We start from the raw sequence: 25,527 nt of genomic DNA, 5'->3' as shown, positions 1-25,527 counted from the left end.
TTAGAAAAGAAATAAGGAATGTCAAAGAGACCATAGAGAAGACAACAGCTGAATGCCACCAATGGGTCTTCAATGCAGCAAGGAACCCCCGCATCCGGAGTCGTCCTTCAGTCCTTCTGCTTCTACCTTTGATGACTATTTACACCCCTGAGTCATTGCCACTGCTGGTGAAAGTTCCGTTCCAGAGGGTATCACCAGCCCAGTAGTCAGCATGAGTATCCATTATATGGTCATTTTATTATGAATTTCCTATTACAAAACTTTCAATTTGTCGAAAAACTAAGAATGTTCCTATCCCAGAAATAGATTACCTTAGTCAAACTTGGCACAACCTTTTGGAATTTTTGGTCCTTATTGCTCTTCAACGTTGTACTAGTTTGGCTGTATTGCTATTTTGATCTGAGCGTAACTGATGAGTCTATGTAGAAGAAAGGTGGGTCTGGCGTATGAAACTATAATCCTGGTACCTCTGATATTTAATATACACACTTTTGGAATCAGTTGTAATTCTAATGTTTATAATAAGATCTAACATTGAAAATGAAACGGGAGTTTCTCGCTACCTTGAAGATACATTAGTGAACTTTGGCTGTTGTCTGTCCTATGGTCGGGTTGTTGTCGCTTTGACAGATTGCTTATTTTCTCTTTCAATTTTACTATCTTAATTTATGAGTGTATATAAATTAAGATTTCAGAAAACTTACCGGAACACTTAGAAATAAATGCAATAAACGATTAAGTATAAACGGTGTAAGCATGGTTCGGTTTTCCGATATTCACCAGTAGAAGCATTTAGAATAATTGTTTCACTGAAATGTTTTATCAAATCCGATACACTGAGGAAATTATCCTTTGATTTTGAATCAAAGAAATATGTTTGGTGCTTGCATTATGTATCAAAATTAAATTAAAAAAAAATACATATCCTCCACTTATATGGCATATCTCAATTATCGATGCACATAGCTACAGCATCTATTTCCATGAAAGTCATGTTCTTTTTCACGACAACATAATTCTAGTTATTGACGCATTGATATTTAAACAGATATTTTGTATTCAAAGCGGTATGAAGTCTGTGTCACAAAAAAAAACGTAATAAGTTATCATATTTTATTGAGTTGCATAACTGTTCTCATATTGAAACTAAATATCTCAATAAAAATAAAATATGAATTTTCATTTGACGATTACATTTTGAGGCTGAATGAATATAGGCATTTCGTACCCTAATCATTTCGAAACCCCATTTCGTACTCTGGCAAAATTTATTTTTACCCTTACCATTTCTTAAGCAGCGTATCTATAATAAGTGAATTATTTTCATGTTTACATCAGAAATATAACTGAATATGCTTATGCATATATAATTATACCACTGCAATACCCTACAAAAAGGAAAGATTAATGTTTTTTTTTAAATCTACGTTTCTAATATGGATATTCATTTCATTTTCATCATAAAAGGATTCAACCTTCCAAAGATGATTTTTTTTACATCTGGTGTCTCCTTTTTTGATGAATCCATCGCAATACAACTCATTGTTATTGTAAATACGCAGTAACGTCTGAAATAAATGTAAAGTAATGCCTTAAATATGTATACGTTCTCACTTGTATAGTCTTTTGATTTAAATAAAATATAATTATTAAAATTAACCTCTTAAAAGCGACATTTGCAATATAATCATTATATATGTTTAATGTCGATTAAATCAAAGCATCTTTTCCTTTGATATAAGATTCACTTCTAATCATACAATTCAATTATATAACATATAAGTTGCCAATTTACAACTTTATGTTTATACTTTATAATGAGTATGTGTAATAGAACGTGTTTGGTTGTTTGAAATCCTCAGGTTAAATTGCAAGTCCTTCAACATATCACGTAGTTTGTATTAGTTAAGATAACGTCTTGTCTGACAATCTTCAAATCAAAAAGAAATTTCAAATCATACTTACTGATTGAAACATATACCATTTATATACAATTGTGTTGAGTATATTACTTGATAGACCAATCTATATCTACCATTACAAATAACATTACAGTTATTAGGAGTATAATATTAAATAACGCTACTGAGAGCAACGTAGAAATGATAGATGAAAAGGTGAGATTATATATTTCTTAGGAGATAATTACATATTTATTAACAAGGTAACATTATTTATGCTTTAGCAAATAATAGATTATTTCACCACAAGGTGAGATCATATATTTTCTAGCAAATAACGAAAAATAATAAAGAAAAGGCGACGGTGACAGTGGTTCGTCGATGTTTAATTGAACATATACATGTATTTATATAACTGAGCAAGTTATGAAAACAAACACTTGGAGAGTCTGTTGGAATGGGAAGAAAAAGCAAAGCTTGGTGCAAGCACGGTATTAGGGTCTCCTGCGATGGAGGAATTGACCACCATGCAAATCCACAAATAACTTAATTGGAAAAGATCCCAATGAAAAAAAATGCAGAACAAATTGTAAATGTGTTTTGTGTCTTGTGTAATTTTAAATATGCTGTCTTGTCGGTATAAATATGAGCTATTGTTTTGTGTATTTTAAAATTTGTGACAAACCATGCTGTTAACAAGCTTATAGAGATACCAATTCAAAGATGGGCGTTTTATATTTTTCATAAAATTATAAAACAAAACACATTTTGTTCAGTTATTATGACATATGTACTGAAACAACAATAGCAGTCGTTTTGATGTATGTTTTATGACATATGTATCATGTGTATTGAAACAACAATGGCGGAAGTCATTTTGATGTGTGTTATTATGACATATGCATTGAAATAACAATGGCAGATATCGTTTTGGTGTTTGTTATTACGACATATGTATTGAAACAACAATGGCAGAAGTCGTTTTGATGTATGCATAACCAGAAACAATGGCTATATGTACTACTTGTTCAACGAACGCACTAATTCGTTTAATTGGTAAAGTACACCATTACCATATGGTATTTTCTTTGATATTCTTATACAGCAAATTTATGTATAAATTTGAAATAAATTACGTTAATTGCGGTTTAAACAGTTCTTTAAAATGAATTTCATAAACTTGTTGTGATGGAGAAAAGTTACATATCTCATACCAATAAAAGCTAATAATATGTTCTTTTATTTGTCATTCTACGTATATTAAGGTTGCATGTCTCCATTACACAAGTATAGCTTTATACAAATGTTATAAACTGATAACAATTTATCAAGTATACATTTGATACAGTGTATTCATTTCTTCAAGTTTAAATCATTTTCACACCAAACAAAAAAGGTCAAATTTCTCTTCAATTTATTAACTAACGAGCAAACATGAAGTTACAGTTACGTGGTTTACCTTTCAGTTCGTGAAGGAACAACATGCTTTTTATTGATTCTGTATGATAAGGATACATCAACTTATAAAGTCTAGTATATTGTTAAATTGGTTTTGTTCAAGGTTTTTTTTCCTTTTTTTTTGGGGGGGGGATTCCGCATAGATACGATAACAGCTATTGCTTTATTAACCGGTAACGTTTGTTTTTTACAATTCTATGTATTATATAGATCCTGGATCTACAACCGTCACCGATAAGTCTTTTGTTGACGAAATGTGCGTCTGGTGAAAAACAAAAAAATAATTCTATTCCTATGATGGGCTGATATACTTTAGACATATTTTGGAATCTACAATTCAATTATACATAATTCAATTCTTCTTCAGACTTTTAAAATATTATCATTGATAGATTTTCGTTCGTTTCTGTTTTCATTAATAAGGGTGTATTCATATTCTCTACTAAGTGATACAGTTTGTTTAAAATAATATAGACATGAAACATGATTCTAGAGAAGTTCGATTACTGTGCCTTCTATATAATGAATGTTTTTTTTTTTAAATTTAAGCATAACATATTATATATTATAGGGTCTGAAATGGATTTCCTTGATTATTCTCCTTGGAATAATATTTCTAAATATAGAGGTGGTAGTGTTATTAGTATCGAGAAAACCAAAATCTAGAATGAAATTTTTTGTGGCGAACTTGGCAATTGCAGGTAATCTTTAAAGTATATCCATACCTACAGATGGGTGCGGTCCTAACCTTGACAAAAGATAACTTAGAGTTAACTTGTTGACTGCTTTCTAAGTTAACTTGATAATTTTTAAGCAGTCAAGCAAGTTAACTTCGTCGTTGGTGGACCAGACCTACGGTCTGCTTTTTTAGGACTGCTGCAGACCTATCGACAAGTCTGCTCCAGACCAGACCTGTGGACAAGTCTGCTTTCGACCAGTCCTGAGGACAGGTCTGCCTCAGACCAGACCTGTGGACAGGTCTCTCCTGACCAGACCTGAGGACAGGTCTGCTTTTGACCAGACCTGTGGACAAGTCTGCTTTTGACCAGACCTGTGGACAAGTCTGCTTTTGACCAGACCTGTGGACAAGTCTGCTATTGACCAGACCTGACATATTATCGTTATAAGAGTGTTCATATCAGACTTGAGGTTTCATTAAAATATGTTAACAACATTCGCATTGTTTTTCATATCATTTATTATTTACTCGCTAGACTCTACTAGATATTATACAAATGCTCTTTTTTATTTGATATACATGTATTCTTATATGAATAAAAAATGGCTATACGATCACACAGAGTTTTTTTTATTAGAAGGCGTATAGAAAGGTAATCCAACGCATCGGAACAATATTCTTATATCACGGGATATCGGCAACATTGTCTACGTTACTTCGTTCCCCGTTGTTTACCTGTCCCTTCCTAAATTTTACTTTATGCATAAATTTATACTTGCATGGATATTTCATTGATATTCAACTTGTTTGCATTGGATTTACTATTCTATTTCCCGCAGAATATTCTAACAGAAATTGTACAGTGTCCGTAAGCATACGGTGTGGTAAAACTATCAACAATCTCGTCAAATTCGTCAGATTTATCGAGATATTTGTCATTCCCGATATGTATATGGGACGTCCTAAAATTATACTCAATGCTCACTTTAATGAAATAGTTGCCACTTGACGTTTAACTATAAACAAAATCAATCAACCGACATAATAGATTCCAAGAAGAGAACCTCGTATACTTGTTTTTATTATAAAATCATTGTAAATAGTACAAATGAATTCATACATGTCAGTGTTGGTACTTTGATGATGTGGCATAATAGTTTTGTTTTACACGTAAACCATCATGAACTCCTACATGTGATGTGACTGTTATTATGAATAAAGAGATGAAATTCTGACATTCTCAATTTATTCAGAATATTTTTTGCATTAATAGTTTTCCAATATTATTGATAATTACGAGTACATTTACGGTCCTACTAAAATGTGGACAGGAGCGCCAGGAGAAGACATTAAGGCGCTAAGTACAATGGTATGCGGGTATATAGATTTGCAAATAAAAGTGCACATATGATCAGTTTTGGTCAAATAGTTTTGTTTTCCAAGTCAGCATGAGGTATTAAAACTACTGAAATTTTGTTACGTATCAATATTTTGAATAAAATTAAGACACGCTGGTATCCTAAATTTATGCGAACAAAAATTTGTTGTTATTAAATTGCAATATTGCTGTCCATTGTCATGATTATATTATACATTGAGTCCTGACATAAAAAATATGACTGATTAATACTATGCGGGTACGTCATGGTGTATATTGATTTATAAATTAAAGTGCACATATGGTCAGTTTTGGTAATGCGGTCAAATAATTTTGTTGTACAAGTCAGCTGGAGGTATCAAAACTACTGAAATTTTGTTACGTATCAATATTTTGAATAAAATGAGGACATGCTGGTATCCTAAATTTATGAGAACAAAAATTTTTGTGTTATTATATTGCAATATTGCTGTCCATTGTCATGATTGTATTATACATTGAATCCTGTCATAAAAATAAGGCTGCTTTACTATGCGGGTATATAGATTTACCATGTAAAGTTCACATATGATCAGTTTTGGTAATGCAATCAAATAATTTTGTTGTACAAGTCAGCTGGAGGTATCAAAACTACTGAAATTTTGTAAAGTATAAATATTTTGAATAAAATGAGGACATGCTGGTATCCTAAATTGATGCCAACAAAAAAATGTTGTTATTATATTGCAATATTGCTGTCCATTGTCATGATTGTATTATACATTAAATCCTGACATAAAAAAAAAATGACTGATTTACTGTCCGGGTATATAGATTTTCAAATTAGTGTGCACATATGGTCAGTTTTGGTAATGCGGTCAAATAATTTTGTTGTACAAGTCAGCTGGAGGTATCAAAACTACTGAAATTTTGTTACGTATCAATATTTTGAATAAAATGAGGACATGCTGGTATCCTAAAGTTATTCGAACCAATTTTTTTTGTTATTATATTGCAATATTGCTGTCCATTGTAATGATTGTATTATACATAGATTTTGGTTAACTATGCAGGTATATAGATTTACAATTAAAGTGCACATATGGTCAGTTTTGGTGGTTTCAGTCAAATAATTTTATTGTACAAGTCAACTGGAGGTATCAAAACTACTGAACTTTTGTTACGTATCAGTATTTTAAGTAAAAAGAGGACATGCTGGCACCCTTAATTTAGGCGAACAAAAATTTGTTGTTATTATATTGCAATATTGCTGTCCATTGTCATGATTGTATTATACATTGAATCCTGACATTAAAAATAAGGCTGATTTATAATGCTGGTATATAGATTTACAATTTAAAGTTCACAAATGGTCAGTTTTGGTAATGCGGTAAAATAATTGTGTTGTACAAGTCAGCTGGAGGTATCAAAACTACTGAAATTTTGTTACGTATCAATATTTTGAATAAAATGAGGACATGCTGGTATCCTAAAGTTATTCGAACCAATTTTTTTTGTTATTATATTGCGATTTTGCTGTCCATTGTCATGATTGTATTACACATTGAATCCTGACATAAAAAATATGGCTGATTTACTATGTGGGGATATAGATTTACAAATTAAAGTGCATATATGGTCAGTTTTGGTGGATGCGGTCAAATAATTTTGTTGTACAAGTCAACTGGAGGCATCAAAACTACTGAAATTTTATGACGTATCAGTATTTTGAGTAAAAAGAGGACATGCTGGCACCCTTAATTTTGGCGAACAAAAATTTGTAGTCATTATTTAAATGAATTAAACTATTGCTAATTGTGGCTGCATAGTTCAAGGATGTATAACTAACAAGGACGTATACACCTAACATTAAATATACTTCTTTTCAAAAATATACATAATATGATTGAATTTGATCTCGGAATATATATATATATTCAGTGCCTGTTATCATTGTAACCGAGATCGTTTTTTAATAGATAAATTGTCAGATCACAGATAAATTTGTGTTACGTTCTGTCCGTACTTATTTTCAAATATTTGTATTTAATCCAGTTCATAAAACGGAAGTATTAATTTTCAAATTACTTTATTTTCGATGTTTATACTACGAAACAAAGATATTAAAAATATTTTCTTTTAAATCAACGAAGAGCGGTCCTGGTTACAAGTTAACTTAGTGTTGAGCAGACCAGTCAAAAGTTTACTTGGGAACAGGTCTGGTTTTGATCGGATTTGTCCAAGCAGAAGTTAACTTTGTGGCAGGACCGGTTTTCAAGTTAACTTATGTTAACTTTATGACAGGACTGGTTCCGAAGTTAACGTATGTTAACTTATGACAGGACTGGTTCGAAGTTAACTTATATCAATAGCGGACCTGTTTCCAAGTTAACTTTTTGGCAGACATAAAAACAGTCCTAGGACCAAGTTCGCTCTTCAGGTAACTAGATTTTGGTCCTAGGACTGGTCAGAGCAGTCCTATATTCGGTCACAGGTTAACTTTGACCAGTCCAAATGACTGGTTATCAAGTTAACTTGCTGTACAGGTTAGGAGTGCACCCATCTGTAAATGCAATCAAAGGAACAACTAATACACCAACGCAATTTGTTTTACTTTTGTTAGATTAATAAGTCAATTTGAGTCTTGCAAATATGAATCAAAAATACGAATTGTTTCTTTTTCAACAATTTATTTTTGCATGGCCAAGATGCGGAAGGATATACAAAACGTATAGTTATAAGCTAGCCAACATGTTTACCACAAATAAAAAAAAAACATATGTCATATTTTTTCTATGATTTCGCAATATCAAACAGCCTTTGATCGCTGACTCCGGTACATCACCTACGAAGCCAAACTACAATCATTCATTATAATTATATCGGTATTTGGGTATTGTTTCTAAGCATGCACACACAATAGACAACTACTGTAAGTTATAAAAAAAAGATTGGATACACGTTAAAAGATAACTAAACGAGCAAAATTAATAACGTATTTCCCCTTTTTCCTATTTTTTTTATTCGAGCGTCAATAATGAGACTTTTATAGACTATACGCACGTCTGGCGAAAACAAGAGTTATCCCAGTATATATTGTTTGTGTATATTTAACTTATTTCTGCGCGCAAAAGAAAAGTTTGTCGAATTGTCAAGAAATACATTTGATTTTTTTACTTCATCCAATACTTTTATTTTCAGATCTTTGCGTGGGACTATTTTTTGTACTGCCTGAGACTCTGTTTAATTGGTTTGATGTCTTATGGAATCCATACGCGTGTTATATTCTTTACGTGTATTTCTCAATGGTTCCATTTTATGTGTCAACATATGCAATCGTAGTGTTATCAATTGACCGTGCATATGTTATTTTAAAACCCTTTGCGTCCGCATCTAAAGGCAAACTATATCGATATGGACTAGCATTGTCCTCATGGGTGATTGGATGTATCCTTGCAATTCCTTACGGGGTGTTTGGTACATATAGCGAAAAGGAAGTTTACTGCTCACATGAGGCTCCAAGCTTAGTAAGTTGATCTTTTTTAAAGAGAAAACATTACAATTAACAAAATAAAAAGCAAACGAAATACAACACTATTGACAAACATTGTTGTTTGTCGAACATTAGTGATACAAAAAATGCAATTATATATTTATAGATTATCGTTGATTATCTCAACGAGATTGATTTTCTCGCTTGAGCTGGAACAGCGAAAGTGAGAAAATCAATCGAGTTGAGATGACCAATGATAATCTGTTTATCGCTATTTTACCTATGACAACGTTGTCAATTTCAATGTCAATTTCGTTAGCTACGCCACGTGGCCTCCTTAGTTTCTAGTAATATTTTTTTCATCTCAAGCAAGAAGCATGATATGAAAATTATCACAACAAAAAGATCAAAGAACAAATGCACAAAATAGCGATAAAATTCATTATTTCAAATATTATAGATATATTAAGTAGAGACAGAAAAGAAAATTTGCAATGTAAAACACATTTTAAAAGCTTGGTCACCAGTTATCAGAGCAGGATACTCTAGTCTACAATGTTCAATGATGTAAGATATGGTGCTACTTAAAAAAATGGCAATCTGTTAAAAACAAACACAATTACATGTGATATTTATAGATTATCGTTGGTTATCTCAACGAGATTGATTTTCTTGCTTTCGCCGTGACCGGCTCGAGAAATGCAATCGAGTTGAGATGACCAATGATAATCTGTTTATCGCTATTTTACCTATGACGAAGTTGTCAATTTCATGTCAATTTCACTAGCAACGGTCACGTGGCTCCTTAGTTTCTAGCGATAATTTTCTATCTCAAGCTAGAAGCATGATATGAAAATTATCACAAAAAAAGGTCAAAGGAAATATCCACAAAATAGCGATAAAGAGTATTTAATGCTACTACCGGTGTTTTGGTTATGTGTCAATTGGCATTTCGTTTGCTTCAAAAATATTTCATTTGCGCAACAAACCATCTTAAAAAGAAATACAAATGCCAAAATTTAAATATATATTTATCAAAACCAATGGGTATATTTGCATAATATAATAAAATTAGGAGTCTTTGATTGATTTGGAAAGAAAAAGTGTTTGCTTGCATATTGTAGAAGCAATCAAATAAGTGTATCGTATTTGATAAAGAAAAGGCAATTTATCTTTTTGTTTGTGTATATCATATTTAGAAGTCGTTAATTAATATTACCAGATGCCATTCGAACTCTGATTCTGTGTCTTATGAATAAACTCATCACTGACACCAACATTACATTATGTATCTACGCAAACGCGCATTTCTTCTTCAAAAAGACTCATCAGTGACTCTCGAATCTTACAACGTTAAAAGGCCAAATAAAGTTGAAGAGCATTGAGAATCAAAATACTTCAATTTTTTGCCAAACTCCGTTAAACTTGTTTAAGGTAATCTATTCCTGAGGTTCACTGTATAGCTATACATATATTATTTTTCCCTATATATTTTACATTTAAATTGCAGGGGTATTTGTTTGCAAATATGAAATAAAACCTTGCTGTGAAATTGATATGTCAAACTTAAGACAGTATGTCATGTGTGCGTAGTTAATCAGTTACATATTATTTTTTATTGATTGTAGGTTATGTTGTACTTAGATCTCTGTACTATTATCGTAATACCACTGTTAATAATAAGTGCGTGTTACATTATTATCATCATCAAAATATATGGTCGCAGGAGTGGTGAATTTATTCTAAATAAAAGCAAAGATTCAGGTAAAATATTTTACAACAGTGGTAATTATATAAACGATTCTAACATTAAGTCCTTCAAACACTTTGAGTACACACCAGTGGTAAGCAAGGAATATATTGTTTTGGCTGTTCCGAACGTACTCCCTTGACATATGCCGTTTTATGAATGAGCTATCCAGCGTCATATTCCTATGTCGTCAGAATATAAGACTTATAGGAGAAAGTACACGATTTTGGAACTGAAAAACATTATACACAAGCAAACACACACACACGATGCTCAAGTGTGTTATATACGCCATGCTTGTATATTTATCAGACACATAAGTAAAATTTGTATTTAGATTACACCAAACCTATCTGAATATTTTATTATAAATAGTTTAAGCATGTCAGTTATTCAGTTTGCTCCGTTCGTTTACGTCAATTTGATATTGCTTTTTATCATGGGAACGGCAAATAACACCTTCACCGAGAGCGATTAGATCAAAAACAGTTGCTGTGTGTTGTCCTATAAGAATAACTCAGGGTAAAATATTTGTCATACCAAGTCCAACCCGTGGTAAAATTACGACATGTTCAAGCCCTTATGAATTATTTCGTAATTAAATAGTATGTGTTTACTCAATATTGAAGGTCGTACTGCTGCCTACAATTACTACGTCCACCTATTTCGCAATCATACAGCATATCTTTTAGAACTCTAATATATTTGTTCAGTTTGTATTATAAAATAATATAACCAGTTTTTTTTTTTCTAAAGGAATATGTAAACTGAAAAAGGAGTTTTATCCTAAAAGCACATGGATTACTAGTATATGCAACTTTGGCATCCGACATATACGATGTCGCATATACTTGAGTAAAAATAACAAAAATAAGAATGAAACCTTCAAAAAATTTTGAAATTACATTTAAATGACTCGGAAAAAATCCGTATCCACGAAATCAAGTGTATATATATTTCGAGGATACGAGTTGTGTAACGCCTCATAAGACGTTTTGCCATTCAAACCCATCTAACTGTGACAAACATGGACGAGTACGTACGATAGGTGATATGTAACCATCAACCATATTAAAAAAAAAAAAATATACCTCAATTCAATTTATTTTAGAAACATTGAACCATAATCATGTATGCATTTATTAATTAATCAGCAGAATTAATTATAAAAAAAAATATTTAAAAACTGTGAGTATGTGTGTTTTACAATATTCGAAAAAAAAACAAATGTATGCATGCTTCAATGACACAAACATCATTAAAGATTGAATAACATTTCGCAACGATATTGAAAGTTGTATTACTTTTATTAGGTTATTTAACTCATAAAGAGCGTTTGGTTGTGTATACAGCTCATGTTTTTATTCGTACAGTTAGTAATGTTACTTTTTAACTTTTCTGTTGTTTTATTTTGTCTTATTACAGATGATGATTGCGATATAGATATTAAACATCAAGCTACAAGAAAGGCCAAGTTCAGAACTATCAAACTAGTATGTGTTGTCTTTATAGGTACGAATGTTTGTGCAGTTATTTACTTTTTTGTTTTGATGGAAATAATAAAATATTGTTTGAGTACCATTTAGAAATCCTTCCATACAAATCATTATGCAGAACAAGTTAACAATTGTAGGACAAAGAACGGCCTCAAACACAAAGCATTGGCTGCAACCGAATTACAAACTATAAAGGGCCCACAAACTAGCAATTGTCAAACATTCAAACAGCGAAACAACAGTCTAATCTACGAATATAACGAGAAACAAAAAAACACGTATAAACCACACAATCAAACGACAACCACGGAAAAAAGCATCAGAATAAGGATAGTTCCTTACAAGTTCAGCCGATTTAAAAACTATATCAGATGTAAAATTAATCTGAGACAGTATTGTAACATAACAAAAAAAATGACTTGACTCAATTGAAAATATTTGATAAACAGATATATAATGTGTTCAATAGTTTTTTTCTTAGCCAATGCGATTAACTTAGTCCGATGGAATCATACTTGTACCAAAACGCATTAGCGCTTTCTTATCCGAATAATGTTTTGTTTTGAATAAAAAAAAACAAGTCTTAGCAAGTTTTCTTTCTTTTCAGCGTATATTATTTGTTGGTTCCCAATTACCTTCGCAGCTATTATGCTACATTATAATCTAGCGCAATACGGGCTGTGGTTTATTGTACTGTATATGCTTGCCCCGTTAAACAGCCTGGTAAATCCACTGATATTTTTGATTTTCAACCAGAAAATGTTTCGGCATAAAAAGAAAAAGGGTTTAAGCAGAACTACTTTTGATGCAGAAACTCAGAGAGTAACATTGTGCAGCTAGATGAACACTGATTATGAACAGATGCATGATTTGTGCATGCTTGATTTGTTTCAGTCTATAGGGAAATCTTGGTTTCACCGTTATTTATAGCTTTTTTATTGCAAATATGCTAATTGCGAATATTAAACAATTGAAGTAAAATATCGACTTGTGAACCTTTGTGTTAAATGACTATTAAAACATTGTAAAATGACTATTAAAACATTGTAAAATGACTATTTACAAATACATGTGTTGATAATCAAGTATGCAAACCCCCTTTACACCGTACTCAGGTATGTCGGTAAAATCCTTTATAGGAATACGAAAATGTGATCTAGGTAAAATGTCATCCCCTTTTCTAACGTCTTCCTGGTGAGATTTTTTGGCATTATTATTTTCGATTTTAATGCTTTTGCAATTGTCTACGTTTGGTGTCGAATAAGATTAACAACTATAGTATGTCCATTATATGGAGATATTAAAGTAGCAACATTGTGTCAATTAAATTCACCAGAAAAGATGTTAAATGCTTTGGGAAGTAAAACGATTAACACATCGGTAATAAACCCCAGTTGTTTTCGAGTGGCTCGTGTTGATCAGTCTTTAGTTTTAAGTATTGCATTTTGTGTACTGTTGTTTGTATTTTATTCTCCTATTTTTTAGCCAGAGTTGTCAGTGTATTTTTTATATATGATGTGGTTAGACCAATACTATATCTTTATCATATATTAATGATTTAATGGGTATCACTCTTTATTGAATGTAGCAAGTTAAAATGTATTTTACTGTGAAAGCCGTGTTTAAGTATTTTGTTCTTTAAGTATAAGCCAGATTTGGAGCATCTTAATTAAATACAGGGCATGTGTTGCAACAATGACTATTTTGCTTGTGTTGCTGCTGTTGGTGTGTATTTCTATTAGACAGCACTTGACAAAACCAAAACAAGAAACATGAAAGTTGATCATAAGGAAACCCGGAATGCCTTTTTTAAGAATTGTTATTTGGATGGAAAGTTATCGCATACCACAGCTTCCTGTATCTACATGACTAACAAGTATAGTTGGTTCTGTCAACTTGTACGTTACAATATTCTTTTTGTTTTAAGAAAACAAAGTTATTTTAATACAAATGAAATGAAAGTGATACTTATCTCATCTACTGTGACGTCTTTGAATTTCATATGTAAGTAGCGTATGGGTAAACAAGTAACGATAAATTGTGGCTGCCATCCTGAATTCAAAGTCAATGAATATGCAAATTTATATTTAATTTTTGTGTTTCGTTCTTTATTTTGTTCATACATTACTTAGTTATGTCGTTTAAATTGTTTACATTTTCATTTTGAGGCTTATAAACACCTATGCGATATGGACTTGCTGAGGGCGAACGATGACCTATTGTTGTTAATTTGTATGTCGCTTGGTCAATTAAAGTGAGTAAAATCATTGGCAATCATATTATACTTTTTTTATACTTATTAAAATTAAATCTATTACTTAAACTGATAAATATCTAACTTTATAGATTTACCATATCTAAAAACATTTTTTTCCTAAATATCATAGACAAAAACCAACAGAACGCACACACACAACACTTTGTTTTTCGTATATAGATATATAGAGATGTGGATGTGGTATGAATGCAAATGAGACAACTCGCTATTCAAGTCACAATAAAATTAAGAAGGTAAATATGCAAATGATCATGTTTTATTGCTGGCCATTTCGTGCTAATTCATTAAATATTGTTTACATTCTTCTATAATATATGCTCATATCGTGCTATTCCATATGTTCTTGTATTGAATTTTCTATAATGACTCCTCCAAAGTGCTACTTGATATATACATATTTTTTTCTTTTTCTAGTAAGTCTTTATCATGTATGCATTAAGCTGATTCCATGTATATTGGTCACTACATAAGATATTCCTTACTGTTATCTCCTCTTACATATCATCTGCTCTTCCTTCGGAACATCTTTTGATTAAAAATCAAAAATACCAATGGATTAGCAAGGCTGTTGATTGGAGCAAGGACATAAAGTACTATACTCCACGTTCCGCTTTCAATATATTTAAGATTGAGCAAAAACGAATTAATCGTTATTGGTGCCCAACAAATTATATATACTGAAAAAAAAGAACAATAGAACACTATTATTTTTTTTAGATTGAAGCTAAGCTAAGTACTGTGTAATATTAACAAAATTGAATAAAACAACTATTTTTACAACTGTAATACATCTTAATTATGTTAACAACTGTGGTAAGTCATTATTGGCTTAATTTCTTCCGTAAATCTCACCTTTCATCACCGCTGTACAACTTGATTGAGACAAAACACGAGGTTATAACCAGCCCAATAGCCCAAACTTTTGTGCTGACATGGGTTATCATTGTTATGGTGATTTTTACAAATTAACAGTTTACAAAACTTTTTAAATTTTAAAATACTTATGCTTTTTTACCTCAGGAATATATAACTTTAGCTGTGTTTTCCAAAAGTTTTATGAGTTTTGGTCCTCAATGCTCTTCAACTTTGTTTTGTATTTGACCTTTCACTTTTTTGGATTCGAGCGTCACTGATGAGCTATTTCAGACGAAACGCGCGTCAAGCATAACTAAAAGATTAAATCCTGATATTTATATTCATTTTGTCTCAGTACCTATGGCACATCTCAATTGTTCCAATATCTGTGGCACATCTTACTTGTCTGGTCATCTGCAGTGAATCTTAAATACTACACAACTGGTGTACGGCAATATTGGCTTCGCAACTGCAGAATTAGTCAATTATGTCGACTACACAACAATCGTCAGATTAGTGTGTTCGATTTTAAGGGTTAAACGCCATATAAAAAGGAAGTCGAAATGAATAACAAAACATTTATCAAAAGAAGTGTCAAACATGGTAAAGACCATATTTTTTAAAGGATCGAAACAACAAGATGCATACAATAAACATTAAGAAAGGTTGAATCTCACCAAAAACAACTACCAGCAGTAATTTTATGGTTTTGATCTTTGCCTTTGAAATAGTTGTTATCTGAATACTTCTGTTGACATCTACTCCTATAATCAAATATAATCTTACATATTGATTATAACAACAACATAATTTTTCAATATAACGCGTTCATGGACGGAACTTGATTCTACTTGAATCTCCCCATTTAAACATAGTTCAAACTCCTCGATAAACAATTATTCTAAATATATCAAATTGGGGTTTTGTTGTTTTCAGACCAGGTGACAAAAAATGTGTTTTTCTAGAATTTTGATAATATTTGTTTGCTGAACTTCGAAAATTGTAATACCACAAAAAATTAGGATTTCATTTTTCATATACCAAGAATATAATTATTGTTTTTACCTGTTCGGTTGTGTTTTACTTTGATAATTCCAAATGTCTCTCTTCTCCGTATTTTGACGATAATAAGTATGTAACAAATACTTATTACAATGACTGGTATAATGATAATGGTGCATAAATCGAAATATACAAATCCCTATATAAAAAAGATATATCAAAAATAGTTATAGAAAAATAATGAGTATAACTATTTGTTAAACACTTCATGTGTATGATAACTATAAAAAGATACGTTTAATAACATTTCGACACAACTTGTTTTCAGCGTTATTGAACAAAAAAAACTTTTATTGGATCAAAAGGACAATATACATTTCAATCATAATGCTTCATCATTTGTATGAATCGGACTTTTCGCCTATGAATACCATGTGAAATTCAAAAAACTTTGTTATTAAGTTACAACTAATCGCCATGTTTGCATTAAAAGCATTGCTACAGATGGGTGCACTCCTAACCTGTACAGCAAGTTAACTTGATAACCAGTCATTTGGACTGGTCAAAGTTAACCTGTGACCGAATATAGGACTGCTCTGACCAGTCTTAGGACCAAAATCTAGTTAACTTGAAAAGCAGACTTGGTCCTAGGACTGTTTTTATGTCTGCCAAAAAGTTAACTTAAATACAGGTCCACTATTGATATAAGTTAACTTTGAACCAGTCCTGTCATAAGTTAACATAAGTTAACTTCGGAACCAGTCCTGTCATAAAGTTAACATAAGTTAACTTGGAAACCGGTCCTGCCACAAAGTTAACTTCTGCTTGGACAAATCCGATCAAAACCAGACCTGTTCCCAAGTTAACTTTTGACTGGTCTGCTCAACACTAAGTTAACTTGTAACCAGGTCCGCTCTTCGTTGATTTAAAAAAAAATAATATCTTTGTTTCGTAGTATAAACATCGAAAATAAAGTAATTTGAAAATTAATACTTCCGTTCTATGAACAGGATTAAATACAAATACTTGAAAATAAGTACGCACAGAACGTAACACAAATGTATCTGTGATCTGACAATCTATTATAAAAACGATCTCGGTTACAATGATAACAGCCACTGAATATAAATATATTCCGAGATCAAATTCAATGATATTATGTATATTTTTGCAAAGAAGTATATTTGATGTTAGGAGTATACGTCCTTGTTAGTCCTTGTTAGTTATACATCCTAGAATTATGCAGCCACAATCAGCAATAGTTAAATTCATTTAAATAATGACTACACATTTTTGTTCGCCTAAATTAAGGGTGCCAGCATGTCCTCTTTTTACTCAAAATACTGATACGTAACAAAATTTCAGTAGTTTTGATGCCTCCAGTTGACTTGTACAACAAAATTATTTGACCGCATCCACCAAAACTGACCATATATGCACTTTAATTTGTAAATCTATATACCCGCATAGTAAATCAGCCATATTTGTTATGTCAGGATTCAATGTAAAATACAATCATGACAATGGACAGCAAAATTGCAATATAATAACAAAAAATTTTGGTTCGCATAAATTTAGGATACCAGCATGTCCTCATATTATTCAAAATATTGATACGTAACAAAATTTCAGTAGTTTTGATACCTCCAGCTGACTTGTACAACAAAATTATTTGACCGCATTACCAAAACTAACCATATGTGAACTTTAAATTGTAAATCTATGTACCAGCATAGTAAATCAGCCTTATTTTTAATGTCAGGATTCAATGTATAATACAATCATGACAATGGACAGCAATGTTGCAATATAATAACAACAAATTTTTGTTCACCTAAATTAAGGGTGCCAGCATGTCCTCTTTTTACATAAAATACTGATACGTAACAAAATTTCAGTAGTTTTGATGCCTCCAGTTGACTTGTACAACAACATTATATGACCTCATCCACCAAAACTGACCATATATGCACTTTAATTTGTAAATCTTTATACCCGCATAGTAAATCAGCCATATTTTTTATGTCAGGATTCAATGTATAATACAATCATGACAATGGACAGCAATATTGCAATATAATAACAACAAATTTTTGTTCGCCTAAATTAAGGGTGCCAGCATGTCCTCTTTTTACATAAAATACTGATACGTAACAAAATTTCAGTAGTTTTGATGCCTCCAGTTGACTTGTACAACAAAATTATATGACCGCATCCACCAAAACTGACCATATATGCACTTTAATTTGTAAATCTATATACCTGCATAGTAAATCAGCCATATTTTTTTATGTCAGGATTCAATGTTTAATACAATCATGACAATAGACAGCAATATTGCAATATAATAACAACAAATTTTTGTTCGCATAAATTTAGGATACCAGCATGTCCTCATTTTATTCAAAATATTGATAAGTAACAAAATTTCAGTAGTTTTGATACCTCCAGTTGACTTGTACAACAAAATTTTTTGACCGCATCCACCAAAACTGACCATATGTGCACTTTAATTTGTAAATCTATATACCCGCATAGTTAATCAAGCATATTTTTTATGCCAGAATCAATGTATAATACAATCATGACAATGGACAGCAATATTGCAATATAATAACAACAAATTTTTGTTCACATCAATTTAGGATACCAGCATGTCCTCATTTTATTCAAAATAATGATAAGTAACAAAATTTCAGTAGTTTTGATGCCTCCAGTTGACTTGTACAACAAAATTATTTGACCGCATCCACCAAAACTGACCATATATGCACTTTAATTTGTAAATCTATATCCCCGCATAGTAAATCAGCCATATTTGTTATGTCAGGATTCAATGTATAATACAATCATGACAATGGACAGCAATATAGCAATATAATAACAACAAATTTTTGTTCACATCAATTTAGGATACCAGCATGTCCTCATTTTATTCAAAATATTGATACGTAACAAAATTTCAGTAGTTTTCATACCTCCAGCTGACTTGAAAAACAAAATTAGTTGAACGCATCCACCAAAACTGACTATATGTGCACTTTAATTTGTAAATCTTTATACCCGCATGGTAAATCAGCCATATTCTTTATGTCAGGATTCAATGTATAATACAATTATGACAATGGACAGCAAAATTGCAATATAATAACAAAACATTTTAGTTCGCATAAATTTGGGTACCAGCATGTCCTCATTTTGTTCAAAATATTGATACGTAACAAAATTTCAGTAGTTTCACTATTTTGATCTGAGAGTCACTGATGAGTCTTATGTAGACGAAACGCGCGTCGGCGTATGAAATTATAATCCTGGTACTTTTGATAACTATTTGATAACTCCAGCTGATTTGTACAACAAAAAAGTATACGAGGTTCTCTTCTTGGAATCTATTATGTCGGTTGATTGATTTTGTTTTTAGTTAAACGTCAAGTGGCAACTATTTCATTAAAGTGTGCATTGAGTATAATTTTAGGACGTCCCATATAAATATCGGCAATGACAAATCTGACGAATTTGACGAGATTGCTGATAGTTTCACCACACCGTATCCTTACGGACACTGTAAAATTTCTGTTAGAATATTCTGCGAGAAATAGAATAGTAAATCCAATGCAAACAAGTTGAATATCAATGAAATATCCATGCAAGTATATTCATGCATAAAGTAAAATTTAGAAAGGGACAGGTAAACAACGGGGAACGAAGTAACGTAGACAATGTTGCCGATATCCCGTGATATATGAATATTGTTCCGATGCGTTGGATAACCTTTCTATTCGCCTTCTAATAAAAAAACTCTGTGTGATCGTATAGCCATTTTTTATTTATATAAGAATACATGTATATCAAATAATAGAGAGCATTTGTATAATATCTAGTAGAGTCTAGCGAGTAAATAATTAATGATATCTGTGGAAAATCAATGCGAATGTTGTTTACATATTTTAATGAAAGCTCAAGTCTGATATGAAAACTCTTATAACGATAATCTGTCATAAGCAGACCTGTCCTCAGGTCTGGTCAATAGCAGACTTGTCCACATGTCTTGTCAAAGGCAGACCTGTCCTCAGGTCTGGTCAGGAGCAGACCTGTCCACAGGTCTGGTCTGAGGCAGACCTGTCCTCAGGACTGGTCAAAAGCAGACTTGTCTACAGGTTTGGTCTGGGGCAGACCTGTCCTCAGTACTGGTCAAAAGCAGACTTGTCCACAGGTCTGGTCTGGAGCAGACTTGTCTATAGGTCTGCAGCAGTCCTAAAAAAGCAGACCGTAGGTCTGGTCCACCAACGACGAAGTTAACTTGCTTGACTGCTTAAAAATTCTCAAGTTAACTTAAAAAGCAGTCAACAAGTTAACTCTAAGTTAACTTTTGTCAAGGTTAGGACCGCACCCATCTGTACTGATATTATGTGTGCTCTTTTTTAATTTGTCATACCATGATACATTGTTTTTTGTAGTGCTCGTGTTTTAAATTCTTTGTTATTTCTACATCATGTACATGTACTGTTTTTGGTCATTGCTCCTGTGATATCTTATAATCCTCTCTTCGGAAACTCAATTACAACTATTTCAAATCATGTAAAATAGTATCTTACATCTTCTTGGTCATATGCATGTAAAATCGGATTTCAGACATCTATGATTTTAAATATTTTGGTAAAGCGTTGATGTTTAAGCTGTTGCATCTTTAAGCAGTTACTTACTCTTATCATTGCGTAGAAAAACGTACTTACTAAACTTGGCAACTCATGTCTGCACTCTCCTGTTTTTTTAATAAATCTACCTTGGATCCCATAAGGTATCGCTAGGATGCAACCAATAACCCATGCCGACAGTGCAAGTCCATAACGGTACTGTTTTCCTTTAGATGCAGCTGCCAATGGTTTAATAATAACATAAGCACGGTCAATTGATATAACCACAATGGCATAAGTTGACACATAAAAAGGAACTTGTGAAAAATACACGTAAGAAATATAACACAAATATTGATTCCAATGAACATTAAACCGATTACACAAAGTATCTGGTAACACATATAAAAGGCCTAAAGCAAAATCTGAAAGAAAAAAAAATCATCGTTAAGAAGAATCAAATATTTGTTTGTACAATTTTTGTTTTGTTTATGCTTTTAAACTCGCTTTCAACAATTTAAAGGAAATTATCAGTACATGTAGTATGGGTTGATATAACAGAAAACACAATCTATATTTCAGACTAAAAGACAACTTATTGACATGTTTGAAATGATATATTAACATTTGTATCTCATAACTCAAACTCTTCATCGATACAATAAATGATTCACATTCAATGTTTTTAAGTTAACCAAAAAAATAATAACATTTACCTGCTATCGCGAAATTAGCAACAAAAAATCCCATTCTTGACTTTTTGTCTCCAATATGTAATAATACAATGACTACAGTGTTAAAACATATGATTCCAAGGAAAATGAGGAATGATGTCCATTTCAACACCTGTGAAACATTGTTATTGATTATTTTTTTTTATGTTTTAAAGCATGCTTACAGGGCTCACATCATCCGTTACGTCAAAATAAAGGACTCACATTCATATGTGTATGCAATGCAGGATTAAAGAGACCGAGGATACGCAATTGAACATGTTGAAATGAAATCTTCTTTATCTGTAGCATTTTTTATTTGTGTTTTTTCATAGAGCTCCTTACGTGTTCCGGACTTATATATATTGGGTTCAAAGTATTTGGCTATTATCAATTTTGATTATGACATTTTCCAAAAAATGTAGATTCATATTGTTGTGTTAAGCCATGTAGAGACGTTAAACCGTATGAAACGAGTTAAGTTATTGCGGGAGGTGTTTAACCAATTATTTTGTATTGACAAACTTCAACAAGAAAGAAAAACAAATGCAGACAGTTGTTTGTTTAAATACATAATATATTACCTAATAAGTTAAGTAAGTTAAATACATAGCTTACCAGGTCACTGCTGGTTGATACGTCCTTTATGGTCGCGTTATAAGTCACATTTGCATTGGTCATATCATGAACCATATCCATGTTGAATGCTCTCCTTGCTAAGAGAAATGATATTATTGCTATTTTTAAAAACAATATGAGATAATGGATATACAATATACAATGAACTGATGCTGAATCGTAATTCATAAAACAGAAGCAGGTTAATACATTACGATTGATTTCAAACAGTTAACTACAAAAAATGTGATAAATTATGTTATGTCGGTTTAATCATCTAGTACACAATTGATCCCGTATGTAGTATCTAAAATTTAACGCCAAACAAAAGCATATTAATTATGTTTTTTTGTCTCAAACTTTCCAGACGCAGATTGAAGCAGTGGGCGCGTGGAAACCCGGGATCTTTCATACATGTATATTATTGGGGGACTGGTTATATGTACATGATTATTATCGTTTGCATGGTTTTGGTCGATGCCACTGTCGGTGGACGTTTCGCCACCGAGGGTATCACCAGTCTGCTTTTCGGTGTGAAGAAGAAGAATATTTTTGAGTACATTTATAGATATCGCAAAATTACTTAAGACGTTCGAGCAAATTCAATAACTGCATTTTTGTATATTGATATCGGAATGTCGTAATTAAACGTGTATCAAAAACAATGAAATGTCGTCATAAATTCACGATTGTTTTCTATGAATTCTGGTCTAATGAAAATTGTGTTATTTTTCAAATAAGATTCGTTTATTCCCGATCGTCAAACTTTATACATAAACATTGTTAAACGCCCGTAAAGTGTGAATGTTTTAGTATATAATTTGTAAAAAAAAAAAACGTTATCGCTCGTGACACTGTGAGCCATTTGACAACACTGCTATCTTACTAACACCTACTGTTAAATTGGTTATTATCGATACAGATCACTTCACAGTAGATTGAATAACAGACAGACATGACCGAGAGTTTCATACAGTTTCGATGTATTTAAAGGAACGATCGACTGTTTCTAGATTTATGTTTTTAGATAAAATGCGATCATTGCTGCATTTAACAAAGATCCTTAAAACCTCTTTATATCATTTCTTTATTAATAAAATGAAATTGGATATTCCTACGTGTTTTATGATTTATTGTATCGTTAAATTTCAGTTCTAGAGATTGTATTTAAAAACATGTGATTACTTACACAGTTTAGAAGCACTCTGCATAATTTTCAATTATTGATATTAAAAAACCAGCAAATTAAATGTTTTAGTGTATTGGCTTTGATAAAAGCATTCAGACAAGACGAATCCATACAACATACTTACTTTTATTTGTAGAAATCACTATTAAATTCCTTTATTAGTATAGAACGTAGAACCACCAATAAAGGCCCTTCAACTTAGTTTAACTTTATTGTAGATTGTAACGCTATGTTTAATTTAGTCCCACGCCATATATAAAATCTGTCAGATATACATATCTAGTGAATCAGAGACTTAATTATCTTGGATTTTTACCTATATCATAATAAGTATTAACTGCATCAAACACGATCTTCACATTGGATCAAACACATAACAGAGGTCCTACAACGTAATGTTTAACGTAGTTACACTCTATATTACAAATCCGTCAGTTTAAATGTCCATGTTGAAATAAATTGGGTGAGTAAATCAGTGAGTCATAGGGTTTATGTAAAATAATTATCTTGAATTACACTTATTTTATAATAGGTTAATACTGCTGCAATCACATATTTTCATATTGGATTTATCATAAATTAGTATATACATTTACATGCTCTGCGATATACATTTAAACACACTATTATTCATCATACGGATACATTTTCTTAGTATTTTTTTTTCAAATACGTTATTTCTTGTTTTCAGATTTGCACTCTTACATCATTTTTAATATATATATTTTTGTTTCCAAGATGAGTAGACATAAAATGATGCATATAAATTGAAATCCTATCTCGCTATTTCTGATTTATATTGTAATGGAAATTATGAGCTCATGTGCAATGAGGAACTGTTATCTCGAAAAATTAACGAAACAACCAAAAGATCAATTCACAAATAAGCAAAATAGAGTATTAACAAGCTTAATTACATCAACAAAAGTGATTGAAACAGCATTTCATCAGTTAAATCATCTCATAAATAGATTAAGAGTGCACATAATTATAACATACTAGAAATTAGATGATCATTTATAAACGCAGCCGAGCGTTTCATATTGTGATTGCCTCATCTGAATTGGAGTGATCTCCTAATGAACATGTTATCATCGAGAATAAGTTATATACGTCAAATAACAGATAAGGTAACAACTCTGTCTTAGATCCAAATTGCTTTAATATATTACTTGTGAGATGAGAAACATACTTATTATATTGGTCAACTGTTAAAATATATATGTTTTAAGGGCACATTTAGGTGATCTTGAGGAAATCACAAATATATATATATAAGGTAATTACAGTGTTTTTGTTTTGCGGTGCGGAGGAAAGGTGACTCCAAATACCTACTTTAGTTAAAATTTCATTCAAATTACAACTAACGAAAATTATTAAAAACAATGTATTTCTTGGCCCCTTCATGCTACATTCGTCATACGTTTTGATATACACATGCAGACTCAATTTGAGATAAATGTATTGGAAATACGTTTACATTTGTTCGCCAAACTATTCATTCATTACATTTAATTTGTGTAAATATATTCAGAAAAGGTAAAGCCGTTAGTAGAAAAACAAAATTAACACTGTACTTCATTGTCAATGCATTTGATGGTTTCAAGTGTGCATTATGATTATTCTATTACTTGACATTGATGCTGCTACAAATAATGCATTTGTTACAGTATAAAGTAAATATAATGTTCACAAAGTGCTAGTTATTACTAAACAAATCATAGCGTGCTTTAAACAATAAGCATTATGTCATAGCCATGATAGCTAGTGGCTGGAAAAAGTAAAATAACAAACATGCAATTCTAAGGAAGTTCAACAGTACTTTTATCAATTGTAAAATTAAAAACTCAATTATATCCAACTTCATTGGAACTAAATGCAGTAGTCATATAGAAACAAATATATCTTGATGTCAGTTTATTGTCCATGTTAACTTCAGGCATTTGTTTTCCGAATTTTGATTATTTTAACATACCTAATATAAATCATACATACTTAGTTTTGTTTTTCCCTATAAAAACGTTTACTGTGTCAACTTGAATGCGTCACAAAATGCATCTAGCAAAAGTAACAATGATTTATTTTTACAGAAAAAAAATGTTAA

General features: G+C 31.5%; 1 protein-coding gene and 1 long non-coding RNA gene across 2 annotated transcripts; one reads left to right on the top strand and one right to left on the bottom strand.

Moving 5' to 3' along the window:
* The first annotated feature begins 2,004 nt into the window (after positions 1 to 2,004).
* On the top strand, positions 2,005 to 10,780 carry LOC134699875 (cardioacceleratory peptide receptor-like). The gene is made up of 4 exons (XM_063561279.1): positions 2,005 to 2,117; positions 3,931 to 4,060; positions 8,597 to 8,922; positions 10,517 to 10,780. The coding sequence occupies exons 1-4, from the start codon at positions 2,103 to 2,105 to the stop codon at positions 10,778 to 10,780; spliced, it is 735 nt and encodes a 244-aa protein (XP_063417349.1). The 5' UTR covers positions 2,005 to 2,102.
* Positions 10,781 to 14,694: 3,914 nt separating this feature from the next.
* Positions 14,695 to 16,451, bottom strand: LOC134699773 (uncharacterized). Its single transcript, XR_010103665.1, has 3 exons — positions 16,333 to 16,451; positions 15,945 to 16,031; positions 14,695 to 15,089 (listed from the first exon to the last, which is right to left on the bottom strand). It is a non-coding gene; the product is annotated as an uncharacterized LOC134699773 (long non-coding RNA).
* Positions 16,452 to 25,527: the final 9,076 nt, after the last annotated feature.

This window comes from Mytilus trossulus, unplaced genomic scaffold (assembly GCF_036588685.1).
Source record: "Mytilus trossulus isolate FHL-02 unplaced genomic scaffold, PNRI_Mtr1.1.1.hap1 h1tg000085l___fragment_1__unscaffolded, whole genome shotgun sequence".
Classification (NCBI taxonomy): domain Eukaryota; kingdom Metazoa; phylum Mollusca; class Bivalvia; order Mytilida; family Mytilidae; genus Mytilus; species Mytilus trossulus.
This window is presented reverse-complemented; position numbering and strand designations above follow the sequence as displayed.

What these genes read in the sequence shown, in the direction of transcription:
- LOC134699875 (XM_063561279.1), top strand. An exon ending in GGCGAACTTGGCAATTGCAG is followed by an intron (nt 4,061 to 8,596) that starts GTAATCTTTAAA and finishes TTTTATTTTCAG; the next exon opens with ATCTTTGCGTGGGACTATTT. An exon ending in CACATGAGGCTCCAAGCTTA is followed by an intron (nt 8,923 to 10,516) that starts GTAAGTTGATCT and finishes TATTGATTGTAG; the next exon opens with GTTATGTTGTACTTAGATCT.